Source organism: Salvelinus alpinus, chromosome 29 (assembly GCF_045679555.1).
Source record: "Salvelinus alpinus chromosome 29, SLU_Salpinus.1, whole genome shotgun sequence".
Classification (NCBI taxonomy): domain Eukaryota; kingdom Metazoa; phylum Chordata; class Actinopteri; order Salmoniformes; family Salmonidae; genus Salvelinus; species Salvelinus alpinus.
In genome coordinates this window covers 17735740-17752624 of record NC_092114.1, presented here as the reverse complement: position 1 = coordinate 17752624, position 16885 = coordinate 17735740, and the positions used below count along the sequence as shown (strand labels likewise).

General features: G+C 42.7%; 1 protein-coding gene across 2 annotated transcripts in view; it reads left to right on the top strand.

Annotated features, from left to right (window-relative positions):
* LOC139559186 (copine-4-like) overlaps nt 1–16885 on the top strand; it is a 39242-nt gene that overhangs the window by 1925 nt on the left and 20432 nt on the right. The window contains exons 1-7 of one of the 2 annotated variants that reach the window (XM_071374959.1): nt 1–124; nt 375–458; nt 548–652; nt 10264–10443; nt 11066–11137; nt 11449–11523; nt 15113–15196. The exon at nt 1–124 is cut by the window's left edge and continues 915 nt beyond it. In XM_071374959.1, coding sequence (XP_071231060.1) covers nt 393–458; nt 548–652; nt 10264–10443; nt 11066–11137; nt 11449–11523; nt 15113–15196 — 582 coding nt within the window. In that variant the 5' untranslated portion in view covers nt 1–124; nt 375–392. The remainder of the gene's footprint in view (nt 125–374; nt 459–547; nt 653–10263; nt 10444–11065; nt 11138–11448; nt 11524–15112; nt 15197–16885) is intronic. The other variant, XM_071374958.1, reaches the window with a different exon arrangement.

The following is a 16885-nucleotide window of genomic DNA, read 5'->3' as shown; positions in this document are numbered from 1 at the left end:
TAGAATATGGAATAGAATATAGAATAGAATGTAGAATAGAATGTAGAATCGAATGTAGAACAGGCCTCCTCGAGCTGCTGTTGGTCAGAAAACTGAAACATGAGGCGATGTTTCTGTTATTCTGGTAAGTCAGCACGGTGTGTGTGTGTGTGTGTGTGTGTGTGTATATGTTTGTGTGTTTGTGTGTCTGTGTGTTTGTGTGTCTATGTGTTTGTGTGTGCGAGTCTTGACCTTGAACATAAGAACTGCTCACTGCTTACTCAGCACCACTGCATCTTCTCATGTAGTTACAGCGGAGGGGTTTGTTTAGGAGGGTGTGTTCTCCCTAAGGTGTGTGTGTGTGTGTTCCTACTAAAGTGTTTGTGTGTCTGCAGGCCCTGTGTGTGTCCAGCATGAGTAACATATACGAGTCTGCAGAGGCGACCCTCGGCCTGTGCAACTCTTCCTGTCTGACCAAGGTAGCTCATACACACTTTATTGATTGATGGATTGACAAAATGATTAATTGACAAATTGATTGATTGAAGGATTGACTGATTGATGACAGGTTGAGCTGAGAGTGGCTTGTCAAGGGATCTCAGACCGAGATGCCCTTTCTAAACCTGACCCCTGTGTTGTCCTCAAGATGCAGTCACACGGACAGTGGTTTGAGGTACTGTCTCTACCTCCATCTCTCTCTATCTCTCCCTCCATGTCTCTCTCCATCCACCTATCTTTCTCTCCCTCCATTGATCTATCTATCTATCTATCTATCTATCTATCTATCTATCTATCTATCTATCTATCTATCTATCTATCTATCTATCTATCTATCTATCTATCTATCTATCTATCTCTCTCTCTCTGTTTCTCTCCCTCTCTCTCTCTGTCTCCGTGCCTGACTCAATTAGAAAATAAAATGTTTGCTTTTGCCACAGTTGAACTTACATCACACACACACACACACACACACACACACACACACACACACACACACACACACACACACACACACACACACACACACACACACACACACACACACACACACACACACACACACACACACACACACTCGTTACTTTGAGACGTTTATCAGGAAAATGCCGTTAAGAGGTCTGTAATGTCAAAGAAACTAATTCGGTCTATTTGGGTCCAGTCAAAAAATGGTCCCTGTTATCTAAAATGCTTGAGTTTGTTTGGTAAAGTCAATATGGCTTAACAGGCTGGCAAACAGAATGCATAGCTCCCTCTTAGTGGTCTTACTGCTAGGTCTTACTGCCAGGGCTTACTGCTAGGTCTTACTGCTAGGTCTTACTGCCAGGTCTTACTGCTAGGTCTTACTGCTAGGTCTTACTGCTAGGTCTTACTGCCAGGTCTTACTGCTAGGTCTTAATGCTAGGTCTTACTGCTAGGTCTTACTGCTAGGTCTTACTGCCAGGTCTTACTGCTAGGGCTTACTGCTAGGTCTTACTGCTAGGTCTTACCGTCAGGTCTTACTGCTAGGTCTTACTGCTAGCTCTTACTGCTAGGTCTTACTGCTAGGTCTTACTGCTAGGTCTTACTGCCAGGTCTTACTGCTAGGTCTTAATGCTAGGTCTTACTGCTAGGTCTTACTGCTAGGTCTTACTGCCAGGTCTTACTGCTAGGTCTTACTGCTAGGTCTTACTGCTATGTCTTACTGCCAGGTCTTACTGCTAGGTCTTACTGCCAGGTCTTACTGCTAAGTCTTACTGCTAGGTCTTACTGCCAGGTCTTACTGCTAGGTCTTACTGCCAGGTCTTACTGCTAGGTCTTACTGCTAGGTCTTACTGCTAGGTCTTACTGCCGGGTCTTACTGCTAGGTCTTAATGCTAGGTCTTACTGCTAGGTCTTACTGCTAGGTCTTACTGCTAGGTCTTACTGCTATGTCTTACTGCCAGGTCTTACTGCTAGGTCTTACTGCCAGGTCTTACTGCTAGGTCTTACTGCTAGGTCTTACTGCTAGGTCTTAATGCTAGGTCTTACTGCTAGGTCTTACTGCTAGGTCTTACTGCCAGGTCTTACTGCTAGGGCTTACTGCTAGGTCTTACTGCTAGGTCTTACTGTCAGGTCTTACTGCTAGGTCTTACGGCTAGGTCTTACTGCTAGGTCTTACTGCCAGGTCTTACTGCTAGGTCTTACTGCTAGGTCTTACTGCTAGGTCTTACTGCTAGGTCTTACTGCTAGGTCTTACTGCCAGGTCTTACTGCTAGGTCTTAATGCTAGGTCTTACTGCTAGGTCTTACTGCTAGGTCTTACTGCCAGGTCTTACTGCTAGGTCTTACTGCTAGGTCTTACTGCTATGTCTTACTGCCAGGTCTTACTGCTAGGTCTTACTGCCAGGTCTTACTGCTAAGTCTTACTGCTAGGTCTTACTGCCAGGTCTTACTGCTAGGTCTTACTGTCAGGTCTTACTGCTAGGTCTTACTGCTAGGTCTTAATCAAATCAAATCAAATCAAATTTTATTAGTCACATACACATGGTTAGCAGATGTTAATGCGAGTGTAGCGAAATGCTTGTGCTTCTAGTTCCGACAATGCAGTAGTAACCAACAGTAATCTAACCTAACAATTCCACACTACTACCTTACACACACACACAAGTGTAAGGGATAAAGAATATGTACATAAAGATATATGGATGAGTGGTGGTACAGAACGGCATGGCAGATGCAGTAGATGGTATAGAGTACGGTATATACATATGAGATGAGTACTGTAGGGTATGTAAACATAAAGTGGCATAGTTTAAAGTGGCTAGTGGTACATGTATTGCATAAAGATGGCAAGATGCAGTAGATGATATAGAGTACAGTATATATACATATGAGATGGGTAATGTAGGGTATGTAAACATTGTATTAAGTGGCATTGCTTAAAGTGGCTAGTGGTACATTTTTACATAATTTCCATCAATTCCCATTTTTAAAGTGGCTGGAGTTGAGTCAGTATGTTGGCAGCGGCCGCTAAATGTTAGTGGTGGCTGTTTAACAGTCTGATGGCCTTGAGATAGAAGCTGTTTTTCAGTCTCTCGGTCCCTGCTTTGATGCACCTGTACTGACCTCGCCTTCTGGATGATAGCGGGGTGAACAGGCAGTGGCTTGGGTGGTTGTTGTCCTTGATGATCTTTATGGCCTTCCTGTGACATCGGGTGGTGTAGGTGTCCTGGAGGGCAGGTAGTTTGCCCCTGGTGATGCGTTCTGCAGACCTCACTACCCTCTGGAGAGCCTTACGGTTGTGGGCGGAGCAGTTGCCGTACCAGGCGGTGATACAGCCCGACAGGATGCTCTCGATTGTGCATCTGTAGAAGTTTGTGAGTGCTTTTGGTGACAAGCCGAATTTCTTCAGCCTCCTGAGGTTGAAGAGGCGCTGCTGCGCCTTCTTCACAACGCTGTCTGTGTGTGTGGACCAGTTCAGTTTGTCCGTGATGTGTACACCGAGGAACTTAAAACTTTCCACCTTCTCCACTACTGACCCGTCGATGTGGATAGGGGGGTGCTCCCTCTGCTGTTTCCTGAAGTCCACAATCATCTCCTTTGTTTTGTTGACAGTGAGTATGAGGTTATTTTCCTGACACCACACTCCGAGGGCCCTCACCTCCTCCCTGTAGGCCGTCTCGTCGTTGTTGGTGATCAAGCCTACCACTGTAGTGTCATCCGCAAACTTGATGATTGAGTTGGAGGCGTGCATGGCCACGCAGTCGTGGGTGAACAGGGAGTACAGGAGAGGGCTCAGAACGCACCCTTGTGGGGCCCCAGTGTTGAGGATCAGCGGGGTGGAGATGTTGTTACCTACCCTCACCACCTGGGGGCGGCCCGTCAGGAAGTCCAGGACCCAGTTGCACAGGGCGGGGTCGAGACCCAGGGTCTCGAGCTTGATGACGAGTTTGGAGGGTACTATGGTGTTAAATGCTGAGCTGTAATCGATGAACAGCATTCTCACATGGGTATTCCTCTTGTCCAGATGGGTTAGGGCAGTGTGCAGTGTGGTTGCGATTGCGTCGTCTGTGGACCTATTGGGTCGGTAAGCAAATTGGAGTGGGTCTAGGGTGTCCGGTAGGGTGGAGGTGATATGGTCCTTGACTAGTCTCTCAAAGCACTTCATGATGACGGAAGTGAGTGCTACGGGGCGGTAGTCGTTTAGCTCAGTTACCTTAGCTTTCTTGGGAACAGGAACAATGGTGGCCCTCTTGAAGCATGTGGGAACAGCAGACTGGGATAAGGATTGATTGAATATGTCCGTAAACACACCAGCCAGCTGGTCTGCGCATGCTCTGAGGACGCGGCTGGGAATGCCGTCTGGGCCTGCAGCCTTGCGAGGGTTAACACGTTTAAATGTTTTACTCACCTCGGCTGCAGTGAAGGAGAGCCCGCAGGTTTTGGTAGGGGGCCGTGTCAGTGGCACTGTATTGTCCTCAAAGCGGGCAAAAAAGTTGTTTAGCCTGTCTGGGAGCAAGACATCCTGGTCCTCGACGGGGCTGGTTTTCTTTTTGTAATCCGTGATTGACTGTAGACCCTGCCACATACCTCTTGTGTCTGAGCTGTTGAATTTCGACTCGATTTTGTCTCTGTACTGAGACTTAGCCTGTTTGATTGCCTTGCGGAGAGAATAGCTACACTGTTTGTATTCGGTCATGCTTCCGGTCACCTTGCCCTGGTTAAAAGCAGTGGTTCGCGCTTTCAGTTTCACGCGAATGCTGCCGTCAATCCACGGTTTCTGGTTTGGGAATGTTTTTATCGTTGCTGTGGGTACGACATCGTCAATGCACTTCCTAATGAACTCGCTCACCGAATCAGCATATTCGTCAATATTGTTGTTGGACGCGATGCGGAACATATTCCAATCTGCGTGATCGAAGCAGTCTTGAAGCGTGGATTCAGATTGGTCGGACCAGCGTTGAACAGACCTGAGCGCGGGAGCTTGTTGTTTGAGTTTTTGTTTGTAGGCTGGAATCAACAAAATGGAGTCGTGGTCAGCTTTTCCGAAAGGGGGGCGGGGGAGGGCCTTATAAGCGTCGCGGAAATTAGTGTAACAATGGTCTAGTGTTTTTCCAGCCCTGGTAGCACAATCGATATGCTGATAGAATTTAGGGAGTTTTGTTTTTAGATTAGCCTTGTTAAAATCCCCAGCTACGATGAATGCAGCCTCAGGGTGTGTGGTTTCCAGTTTACAAAGAGTCAGATAAAGTTCGTTCAGGGCCATCGATGTGTCTGCTTGGGGGGGAATGTATACGGCTGTGATTATGATTGACGAGAATTCCCTTGGTAGATAATGCGGTCGACATTTGATTGTGAGGAGTTCTAGATCAGGTGAACAGAACGACTTGAGTTCTTGTGTGTTGTTATGATGATCACACCACTTCTCGTTAATCATAAGGCATACCCCCCCGCCCCTCTTCTTACCGGAAAGATGTTTGTTTCTGTCGGCGCGATGCATGGAGAAACCAGCTGGCTGCACCGACTCCGTTAGCGTCCCTTGAGTTAGCCATGTTTCCGTGAAGCAGAGCACGTTGCAATCCCTGATGTCTCTCTGGAATGCTACCCGTGCTCGGATTTCATCAACCTTATTGTCAAGAGACTGGACATTGGCGAGTAGTATGCTAGGGAGTGGAGCGCGATGTGCCCGTCTCCGAAGCCTGACCACGAGACCGCCACGTTTTCCCCTTTTTCGGCGACGCACAGGGTCGCCGGCTGGGATCAGATCCATTGTATTGTGTGGAAGGCAAGACACTGGATCCGTTTCGGGAAAGTCATATTCCTGGTAGGAACGATGATGAGTTGACGTTAATCGTATATTCAGTAGTTCCTCCCGACTGTATGTAATGAAACCTAAGATTACCCGGGGTACCGATGTAAGAAATAACACGTAAAAAAACAAAATACTGCATATTTTCCAAGGAACGCGAAGCGAGGCAGCCATCTCTTTCCGGCGCCTGCGTACTAGGTCTTACTGCCAGGTCTTACTGCTAGGTCTTACTGCCAGGTCTTACTGCCAGGTCTTACTGCCAGGTCTTACTGCCAGGTCTTACTGCTAGGTCTTACTGCTAGGTCTTACTGCCAGGTCTTACTGCCAGGTCTTACTGCCAGGTCTTACTGCCAGGTCTTACTGCTAGGTCTTACTGCTAGGTCTTACTGCTAGGTCTTACTGCCAGGTCTTACTGCCAGGTCTTACTGCTAGGTCTTACTGCCAGGTCTTACTGCTAGGTCTTACTGCCAGGTCTTACTGCCAGGTCTTACTGCTAGGTATTACTGCTAGGTCTTACTGCCAGGTCTTACTGCTAGGTATTACTGCTAGGTCTTACTGCCAGGTCTTACTGCCAGGTCTTACTGCCAGGTCTTACTGCTAGGTCTTACTGCTAGGTCTTACTGCCAGGTCTTACTGCCAGGTCTTACTGCTAGGTCTTACTGCCAGGTCTTACTGCCAGGTCTTACTGCTAGGTCTTACTGCTAGGTCTCCAAGTGGGGACCTGAGATGGTTGCTGTCCTCTGTTATTATATTAGGTAGGTATAGGTATTACTACTATATTAGGTAGGTATAGGTATTATTATATTAGGTAGGTATAGGTATTACTACTATATTAGGTAGGTATAGGTATTACTACTATATTAGGTAGGTATAGGTATTACTACTATATTAGGTAGGTATAGGTATTACTACTATATTAGGTAGGTATAGGTATTACTACTATATTAGGTAGGTATAGGTATTACTACTATATTAGGTAGGTATAGGTGTTATTATATTAGGTAGGTATAGGTATTACTATTATATTAGGTAGGTATAGGTATTACTACTATATTAGGTAGGTATAGGTGTTATTATATTAGGTAGGTATAGGTATTACTACTATATTAGGTAGGTATAGGTGTTATTATATTAGGTAGGTATAGGTATTACTACTATATTAGGTAGGTATAGGTGTTATTATATTAGGTAGGTATAGGTATTACTACTATATTAGGTAGGTATAGGTGTTATTATATTAGGTAGGTATAGGTATTACTACTATATTAGGTAGGTATAGGTATTACTACTATATTAGGTAGGTATAGGTATTACTACTATATTAGGTAGGTATAGGTATTACTACTATATTAGGTAGGTATAGGTGTTATTATATTAGGTAGGTATAGGTATTACTACTATATTAGGTAGGTATAGGTATTACTACTATATTAGGTAGGTATAGGTATTACTACTATATTAGGTAGGTATAGGTATTACTACTATATTAGGTAGGTATAGGTATTACTACTCTATTAGGTAGGTATAGGTATTACTACTATATTAGGTAGATATAGGTATTACTACTATATTAGGTAGGTATAGTTATTACTACTATATTAGGTAGGTATAGGTGTTATTATATTAGGTAGGTATAGGTATTATTATATTAGGTAGGTATAGGTATTAATACTATATTAGGTAGGTATAGGTATTACTACTATATTAGGTAGATATAGGTATTACTACTATATTAGGTAGGTATAGGTATTACTACTATATTAGGTAAATATAGGTGTTATTATATTAGGTAGGTATAGGTATTACTACTATATTAGGTAGGTATAGGTGTTATTATATTAGGTAGGTATAGGTATTACTACTATATTAGGTAGGTATAGGTATTACTACTATATTAGGTAGGTATAGGTATGACTACTATATTAGGTAGGTATAGGTGTTATTATATTAGGTAGGTATAGGTATTACTACTATATTAGGTAGGTATAGGTGTTATTATCTTAGGTAGGTATAGGTATTACTACTATATTAGGTAGGTATAGGTGTTATTATATTAGGTAGGTATAGGTATTACTACTATATTAGGTAGTTATAGGTGTTATTATATTAGGTAGGTATAGGTATTACTACTATATTAGGTAGGTATAGGTATTACTACTATATTAGGTAGGTATAGGTATTACTACTATATTAGGTAGGTATAGGTATTACTACTATATTAGGTAGGTATAGGTATTACTACTATATTAGGTAGGTATAGGTATTACTACTATATTAGGTAGGTATAGGTATTACTACTATATTAGGTAGGTATAGGTGTTATTATATTAGGTAGGTATAGGTATTACTACTAGATTAGGTAGGTATAGGTATTACTACTATATTAGGTAGGTATAGGTATTACTACTATATTAGGTAGGTATAGGTGTTATTATATTAGGTAGGTATAGGTATTACTACTAGATTAGGTAGGTATAGGTATTACTACTATATTAGGTAGGTATAGGTATTACTACTATATTAGGTAGGTATAGGTATTACTACTATATTAGGTAGGTATAGGTATTACTACTATATTAGGTAGGTATAGGTATTACTACTATATTAGGTAGGTATAGGTATTACTACTATATTAGGTAGGTATAGGTATTACTACTATATTAGGTAGGTATAGGTATTACTACTATATTAGGTAGGTATAGGTATTACTACTATATTAGGTAGGTATAGGTATTACTACTATATTAGGTAGGTATAGGTATTACTACTCTATTAGGTAGGTATAGGTATTACTACTATATTAGGTAGATATAGGTATTACTACTATATTAGGTAGGTATAGTTATTACTACTATATTAGGTAGGTATAGGTGTTATTATATTAGGTAGGTATAGGTATTATTATATTAGGTAGGTATAGGTATTAATACTATATTAGGTAGGTATAGGTATTACTACTATATTAGGTAGATATAGGTATTACTACTATATTAGGTAGGTATAGGTATTACTACTATATTAAGTAGGTATAGGTGTTATTATATTAGGTAGGTATAGGTATTACTACTATATTAGGTAGGTATAGGTGTTATTATATTAGGTAGGTATAGGTATTACTACTATATTAGGTAGGTATAGGTATTACTACTATATTAGGTAGGTATAGGTATGACTACTATATTAGGTAGGTATAGGTGTTATTATATTAGGTAGGTATAGGTATTACTACTATATTAGGTAGGTATAGGTGTTATTATCTTAGGTAGGTATAGGTATTACTACTATATTAGGTAGGTATAGGTGTTATTATATTAGGTAGGTATAGGTATTACTACTATATTAGGTAGTTATAGGTGTTATTATATTAGGTAGGTATAGGTATTACTACTATATTAGGTAGGTATAGGTATTACTACTATATTAGGTAGGTATAGGTATTACTACTATATTAGGTAGGTATAGGTATTACTACTATATTAGGTAGGTATAGGTATTACTACTATATTAGGTAGGTATAGGTATTACTACTATATTAGGTAGGTATAGGTATTACTACTATATTAGGTAGGTATAGGTGTTATTATATTAGGTAGGTATAGGTATTACTACTAGATTAGGTAGGTATAGGTATTACTACTATATTAGGTAGGTATAGGTATTACTACTATATTAGGTAGGTATAGGTGTTATTATATTAGGTAGGTATAAGTATTACTACTAGATTAGGTAGGTATAGGTATTACTACTATATTAGGTAGGTATAGGTATTACTACTATATTAGGTAGGTATAGGTGTTATTATATTAGGTAGGTATAGGTATTACTACTATATTAGGTAGGTATAGGTATTACTACTCTATTAGGTAGGTATAGGTATTACTACTCTATTAGGTAGGTATAGGTATTACTACTATATTAGGTAGGTATAGGTATTACTACTATATTAGGTAGGTATAGGTATTACTACTATATTAGGTAGGTATAGGTATTACTACTATATTAGGTAGGTATAGGTGTTATTATATTAGGTAGGTATAGGTATTACTACTATATTAGGTAGGTATAGTTATTACTACTATATTAGGTAGGTATAGGTATTACTACTATATTAGGTAGGTATAGGTATTACTACTCTATTAGGTAGGTATAGGTATTACTACTATATTAGGTAGGTATAGGTATTACTACTATATTAGGTAGGTATAGGTATTACTACTATATTAGGTAGGTATAGGTATTACTACTATATTAGGTAGGTATAGGTATTACTACTATATTAGGTAGGTATAGGTATTACTACTATATTAGGTAGGTATAGGTATTACTACTATATTAGGTAGGTATAGGTGTTACGTGGCGCTGAACTTCAGAATGATGATGTGACTGCTGATATTTTACTCCTGTAAAAACTTCAAAGTGTGTGTGTGTTTGTGCGTGTGTGTGTGTGTTTGTGTTTGTGCGTGCGTGCGTTCATGTGTGTGTGCGCGTGTGTGTGTGTTGGTGCGTGCCTGTGTATAGGTGGACCGGACAGAGGTGATCCGTAGCAGTATCAGTCCAGTGTTCTCTAAGGTGTTCCTGGTTGACTTCTACTTCGAGGAGGTGCAGCGTCTTCGCTATGAGCTACATGATATCAGTCCCGCTCACAACGGACTCAGAGACACAGACTGCCTCGGAGCTATGGAGTGTACGTTGGGACAGGTAGGTGCATGTGAGGACAGGCCAGTGTACGGTGGGACAGGACAGTGTACATTGGGACAGGACAGTGTACATTGGGACAGGATAGTGTACATTGGGACAGGACAGTGTACATTGGGGCAGGCCGCTGCACATTGGGACAGGCCAGTGCACATTGGGACAGGCCGTTGCACATTGGGACAGGCCAGTGCACATTGGGACAGGACAGTGCACATTGGGACAGGCCCGTGTACATTGGGACAGGACAGTGCACATTGGGACAGGACAGTGCACATTGGGACAGGCCAGTGCACATTGGGACAGGCCAGTGTACATTGGGACAGGACAGTGCACATTGGGACAGGTCGTGTACATTGGGACAGGACAGTGTACATTGGGACAGCCCAGTGCACATTGGGACAGGACAGTGCACATTGGGACAGGCCAGTGCACATTGGGACATGACAGTGCACATTGGGACAGGCCAGTGCACATTGGGACAGGACAGTGCACATTGGGACAGGACAGTGCACATTGGGACAGTCTGTCTGACTGTCTGCCTGTCTGACTGGCTATCTGTCTTTCAATCTGTCTGTCAATCTGTCTGTCAATCTGTCTGTCTGTCTGTCTTTGCTGCACGTTGCAGATCGTGTCCCAGAGGAAACTGTCCAAAGCGCTACTTAAACAGGGAAACGCTACCAGCAAGTCCTCGATCACGGTACAAAGTTCACACACACTTGCACACACACACAGACACACAAACGCACACGCACAAACACACACACACACACACACACACACACACACACACACACACACACACACACACACACACACACACACACACACACACACACACACACACACACACACACACACACACACACACACACACACACACACACACACACACACACACACACACACACACACACACACACACACACACACACACACACACACACACACACACACACACACACACACACACACACACACAGACCGATGATGATGATCTTTCTGCTCTAGGTAACATCAGAGGAGTTGTCAGGTAATGATGACTACGTAGAACTATCCTTCAGAGCTCGGAAACTAGACGACAAGGTGAGTGTGTGTGTACATACAGAATACAGTGTGTTTAATAATTAAAACATCTACATTTTAGTCCTTTAGCAAACGCTCTTATCCAGAGTGACTCACAGGAGCAATTAGGGTTAAGTGCCTTGCTCGAGGGCACATCGACAGATTGTTCACCTAGTTGGCTCGGGGATTCAAAGCAGCAATCTTTCTGTTAATGGCCCAATGCTCTTAACTGCTCCAGTACATACCGCTCCAGGTTACCTGCCGCTCCAGTACATACCGCTCCAGGCTACCTGCCGCTCCAGTACATACCGCTCCAGGCTACCTGCCGCTCCAGTACATACCGCTCCAGGCTACCTGCCGCTCCAGTACATACCGCTCCAGACTACCTGCCGCTCCAGTACATACCGCTCCAGGCTACCTGCCGCTCAAGTACATACCGCTCCAGGCTACCTGCCGCTCCAGTACATACCGCTCCAGGCTACCTACCGCTCCAGTACATACCGCTCCAGGCTACCTACCGCTCCAGTACATACCGCTCCAGGCTACCTGCCGCTCCAGTACATGTCTTCAGAGATGAAAGAGGGATAGGACAAAGGAGAATGAAAGGGGAGTGCCTAGGAGCGGTGGAGAAGAGCAAGAAGAGAATGAGAGGAGAGGGCGTAGGAGGGGTGGAGAAGAGAACGAAGAGAACGAAGAGAACAAAGAGAACAAAGAGAACGAACAGAACGAAGAGAATGAGAGGAGAGGGCTTAGGAGGGGTGGAGAAGAGAACTAAGAGAACGAAGAGAACGAACAGAACGAAGAGAACGAAGAGAATGAGAGGAGAGGGCTTAGGAGGGGTGGAGAAGAGAACGAAGAGAACGAAGAGAACGAACAGAACGAAGAGAACAAAGAGAAGGAGAGGAGAGGGCATTGGAGGGGTGGAGAAGAGAACGAAGAGAACGAAGAGAACGAAGAGAACGAAGAGAACAAAGAGAACAAAAAGAACGAAGAGAAGGAGAGGAGAGGAGAAGGCCAAGAGAAGAGAATTGGAAGTGGAAGAGAGTGATTAATTATTCCTTAGCTGCAGTGGTGAAAAAAGTACTCAATTCTCATACTTGAGTAAAAGTAAAGATGCTTTAATAGACAATGACTCAAGTAAAAGTGAAAGTGACCCACTAAAATATGACTTAAATACAATTCTAAAAGTATCTATCTGGTTTTAAATGTACTTATACAGTGGTGGGAAACTACTCAACTGTCACACTTGAGTTAAAGTAAAAAGTAAATGCTATACATCAAATTCTGTATATAATGTTACAGTATGTAGCTTTTTGGGCATCCTGACCAAATTCACATAGAAATGTGTGTTATAGATCTGTCATTCTCATCAAAAGGAAGTCTAAGAAGCGGAAAATGTGTTCTATGTAAGCTATTTCTATGCTTCTCGTTCTTAAGTTTCGTTTTTGCGTTTTTTACATTCGGTTTTGTACACCAGCTTCAAACAGCTGAAAATACAATATTTTTGCTTATGGAAAGTATTTTTTCACAGAGGTTTAGATGGTACAATGATTCTCTACAGAAGCACTGCTTGTCTTGTCATATAAACTGAAATTAGGCTGACTAATAGAATTTGAGCATCCATGAAATGGATGCAAATCAGATGGCACAATTTTATTGTTTTTAATTTATTTATGGGCAGCCAGGGCCACACTCCAACACTCAGACATAATTTACAAACAGTATTTGTGCTTAGTGAGTCTGCCAGATCAGAGGCAATAAGGAGGACAACCCGTTATATTGATAGATGTGTGAATTGCACCATATCGCTGTCCTGCCTGAGCATTTGAAATGTAATGAGTACTTTTGAGTGTTAGGGGAAATGTATGGGAGTAAAAAGTACATATTGTCTTTAGCCATGTACAGTCGTGGCCAAAACACAAATATTAATTTTCACAAAGTCTGCTGCCTCAGTTTGTATGATGGCAATTTGCATATACTCCAGAATGTTATGAAGAGGGATCAAATGAATTGTAATTAATTGCAAAGTCCCTCTTTGCCATGCAAATGAACTGAATCCCCAAAAAACATTTCCACTGCATTTCAGCCCTGCCACAAAAGGACCAGCTAACATCATGCCAGTGATTCTCTCGTTAACACAGGTGAGTGTTGACGAGGACAAGGCTGGAGATCACTCTGTCATGCTGATTGAGTTCGAATAACAGACTGGAAGCTTCAAAAGGAGGGTGGTGCTTGGAATCATTGTTCTTCCTCTGTCAATCATGGTTACCTGCAAGGAAACACGTGCCGTCATCATTGCTTTGCACAAAAAGGGCTTCATAGGCAAGGATATTGCTGCCAGTAAGATTGCACCTAAATCAACCATTTATCGGATCATCAAGAACTTCAAGGAGAGCGGTTCAATTGTTGTGAAGAAGGCTTCAGAGCGCCCAAGAAAGTCCAGCAAGCGCCAGGACCGTCTCCTGAAGTTGATTCAGCTGCGGGATCGGGGCACCACCAGTACAGAGCTTGCTCAGTAATGGCAGCAGGCAGGTGTGAGTACATCTGCACGCACAGTGAGGCGAAGACTTTTGGAGAATGGCCTGGTGTCAAGAAGGACAGCAAAGAAGCCACTTCTCTCCAGGAAAAACATCAGGGACAGACTGATATTCTGCAAAAGGTACAGGTATTGGACTGCTTAGGACTGGGGTAAAGTCATTTTCTCTGATGAATCCCCTTTCCAATTGTTTGGGGCATCCGGAAAAAAGCTTGTGAGCGCTACCATCAGTCCTGTGTCATGCCAACAGTAAAGCATTCTGAGACCATTCATGTGTGGGGTTGCTTCTCGGCCAAGGGAGTGGGCTCACTCACAATTTTGCCTAAGAACACAGCCATGAATAAAGAATGGTACCAACACATCCTCTGAGAGCAACTTCTCCCAACCATCCAGGAACAGTTTGGTGACAAACAATGCCTTTTCCAAAATGATGGAGCACCTTGCCATACGGCAAAAGTGATAACTAAGTGGCACAGGGAACAAAACATCGATATTTTGGGTCCATGGCCAGGAAACTCCCCAGACCTTAATCCCTTTGAGAACTTGTGGTCAATCCTCAAGCGGCGGGTGGACAAACGAAACCCCACAAATTCTGACAAACTCCAAGCATTGATTATGCAAGAATGGCCTGCCACCAGTCAGGATGTGGCCCAGAAGTTAAATGACAGCATGCCAGGGCGGATTGCAGAGGTCTTGAAAAAGAAGGGTCAACACTGCAAATATTGACTCTTTGCATCAACTTCATGTAATTGTCAATAAAATCCTTTGACACTTATGAAATGCTTGTAATTATACTTCAGTATTCCATAGTAACATCTGGCAAAAATATCAAAAGACACTGAAGCAGCAAACTTTGTGAAAATTAATATTTGTGTCATTCTCAAAACTTTGGCCACGACTGCAGTGGAAAAGTTGTAAAAAATATAAATAATAAAGTTAAGTACACATACCCCCAAAAAACAATTTAAGGAGTACTTCAAAGTATTTTTTACTTAGTTACTTTACACCACTGCTTAGCTGAATAAACAATTGATCAAGCTGATTTTCAAACATGATGTGTGTGTTTTTCTGTAGGATTTCTTCAGTAAATCAGATCCATTTTTGGAAATCTTCAGAATGAATGATGATGGCAGTGGATCACTTGTTCACAGAACTGAGGTAAATTGCACACAGACATTAAGTGCCTTGTTCACATGGGAACATTGGCAGATTATTCACCTAGTCGGCTCAGGGATTTGAACCAGCGACCTTCTGTCTACTGGCCCAACACTCTTAACCGCTAGGCAACCTGCCACCTGCCCACTCACAGACAGTATGAGCACAGATGATGATATTGATGTGTGCAGTGGTGGAAAAAGTACCCAATTGTCATACTTGAGTAAAAGTAAAGATACCTTCATAGAAAATTACTCAAATAAAAGTGAAAGTCACCCAGTAAAATACTACTTGAGTAAAAGTCTTAAAGTATTTGGTTTTAAATATACTTAAGTATCAAAAGTACATGTAAGTGTAACCCTAACCCTATTAAGCAAACTAGACAGCACCATTTTCTTGTTTTTTTTTCATTTACGGATAGCCAGGGTCACACTCCAACACTCAGACATCATTTACGGATAGACAGGGTCACACTCCAACACTCAGACATCATTTACGGATAGCCAGGGTCACACTCCAACACTCAGACATCATTTACGGATAGCCAGGGTCACACTCCAACACTCAGACATCATTTACGGATAGCCAGGGTCACACTCCAACACTCAGACATCATTTACGGATAGCCAGGGTCACACTCCAACACTCAGACATCATTTACGGATAGCCAGGGCCACACTCCAACACTCAGACCTCATTTACGGATAGCCGGGGTCACACTCCAACACTCAGACATCATTTACGGATAGCCAGGGTCACACTCCAACACTCAGACATCATTTACGGATAGCCAGGGTCACACTCCAACACTCAGACATCATTTACGGATAGCCAGGGTCACACTCCAACACTCAGACATCATTTACGGATAGCCAGGGTCACACTCCAACACTCAAACATCATTTACGGATAGCCAGGGTCACACTCCAACACTCAGACATCATTTACGGATAGCCGGGGTCAAACTCCAACACTCAGACATCATTTACGGATAGCCAGGGTCACACTCCAACACTCAGACATCATTTACGGATAGCCGGGGTCACACTCCAACACTCAGACATCATTTACGGATAGCCAGGGTCACACTCCAACACTCAGACATCATTTACGGATAGCCAGGGTCACACTCCAACACTCAGACATCATTTACGGATAGCCAGGGTCACACTCCAACACTCAGACATCATTTATGGATAGCCAGGGTCACACTCCAACACTCAGACATCATTTACGGATAGCCAGGGTCACACTCCAACACTCAGACATCATTTACGGATAGCCAGGGTCACACTCCAACACTCAGACATCATTTACGGATAGCCAGGGTCACACTCCAACACTCAGACATCATTTACGGATAGCCAGGGTCACACTCCAACACTCAGACATCATTTACGGATAGCCAGGGTCACACTCCAACACTCAGACATCATTTACGGATAGCCAGGGTCACACTCCAACACTCAGACATCATTTACAGGTAGCCAGGGTCACACTCCAACACTCAGACATCATTTACGGATAGCCAGGGTCACACTCCAACACTCAGACATCATTTACGGATAGCCAGGTTCACACTCCAACACTCAGACATCATTTACAGATAGCCAGGGTCACACTCCAACACTCAGACATCATTTACAAACCAAGCATGTGTGTTTAGTGAGACCGCCAGATCAGAGGCAGTAG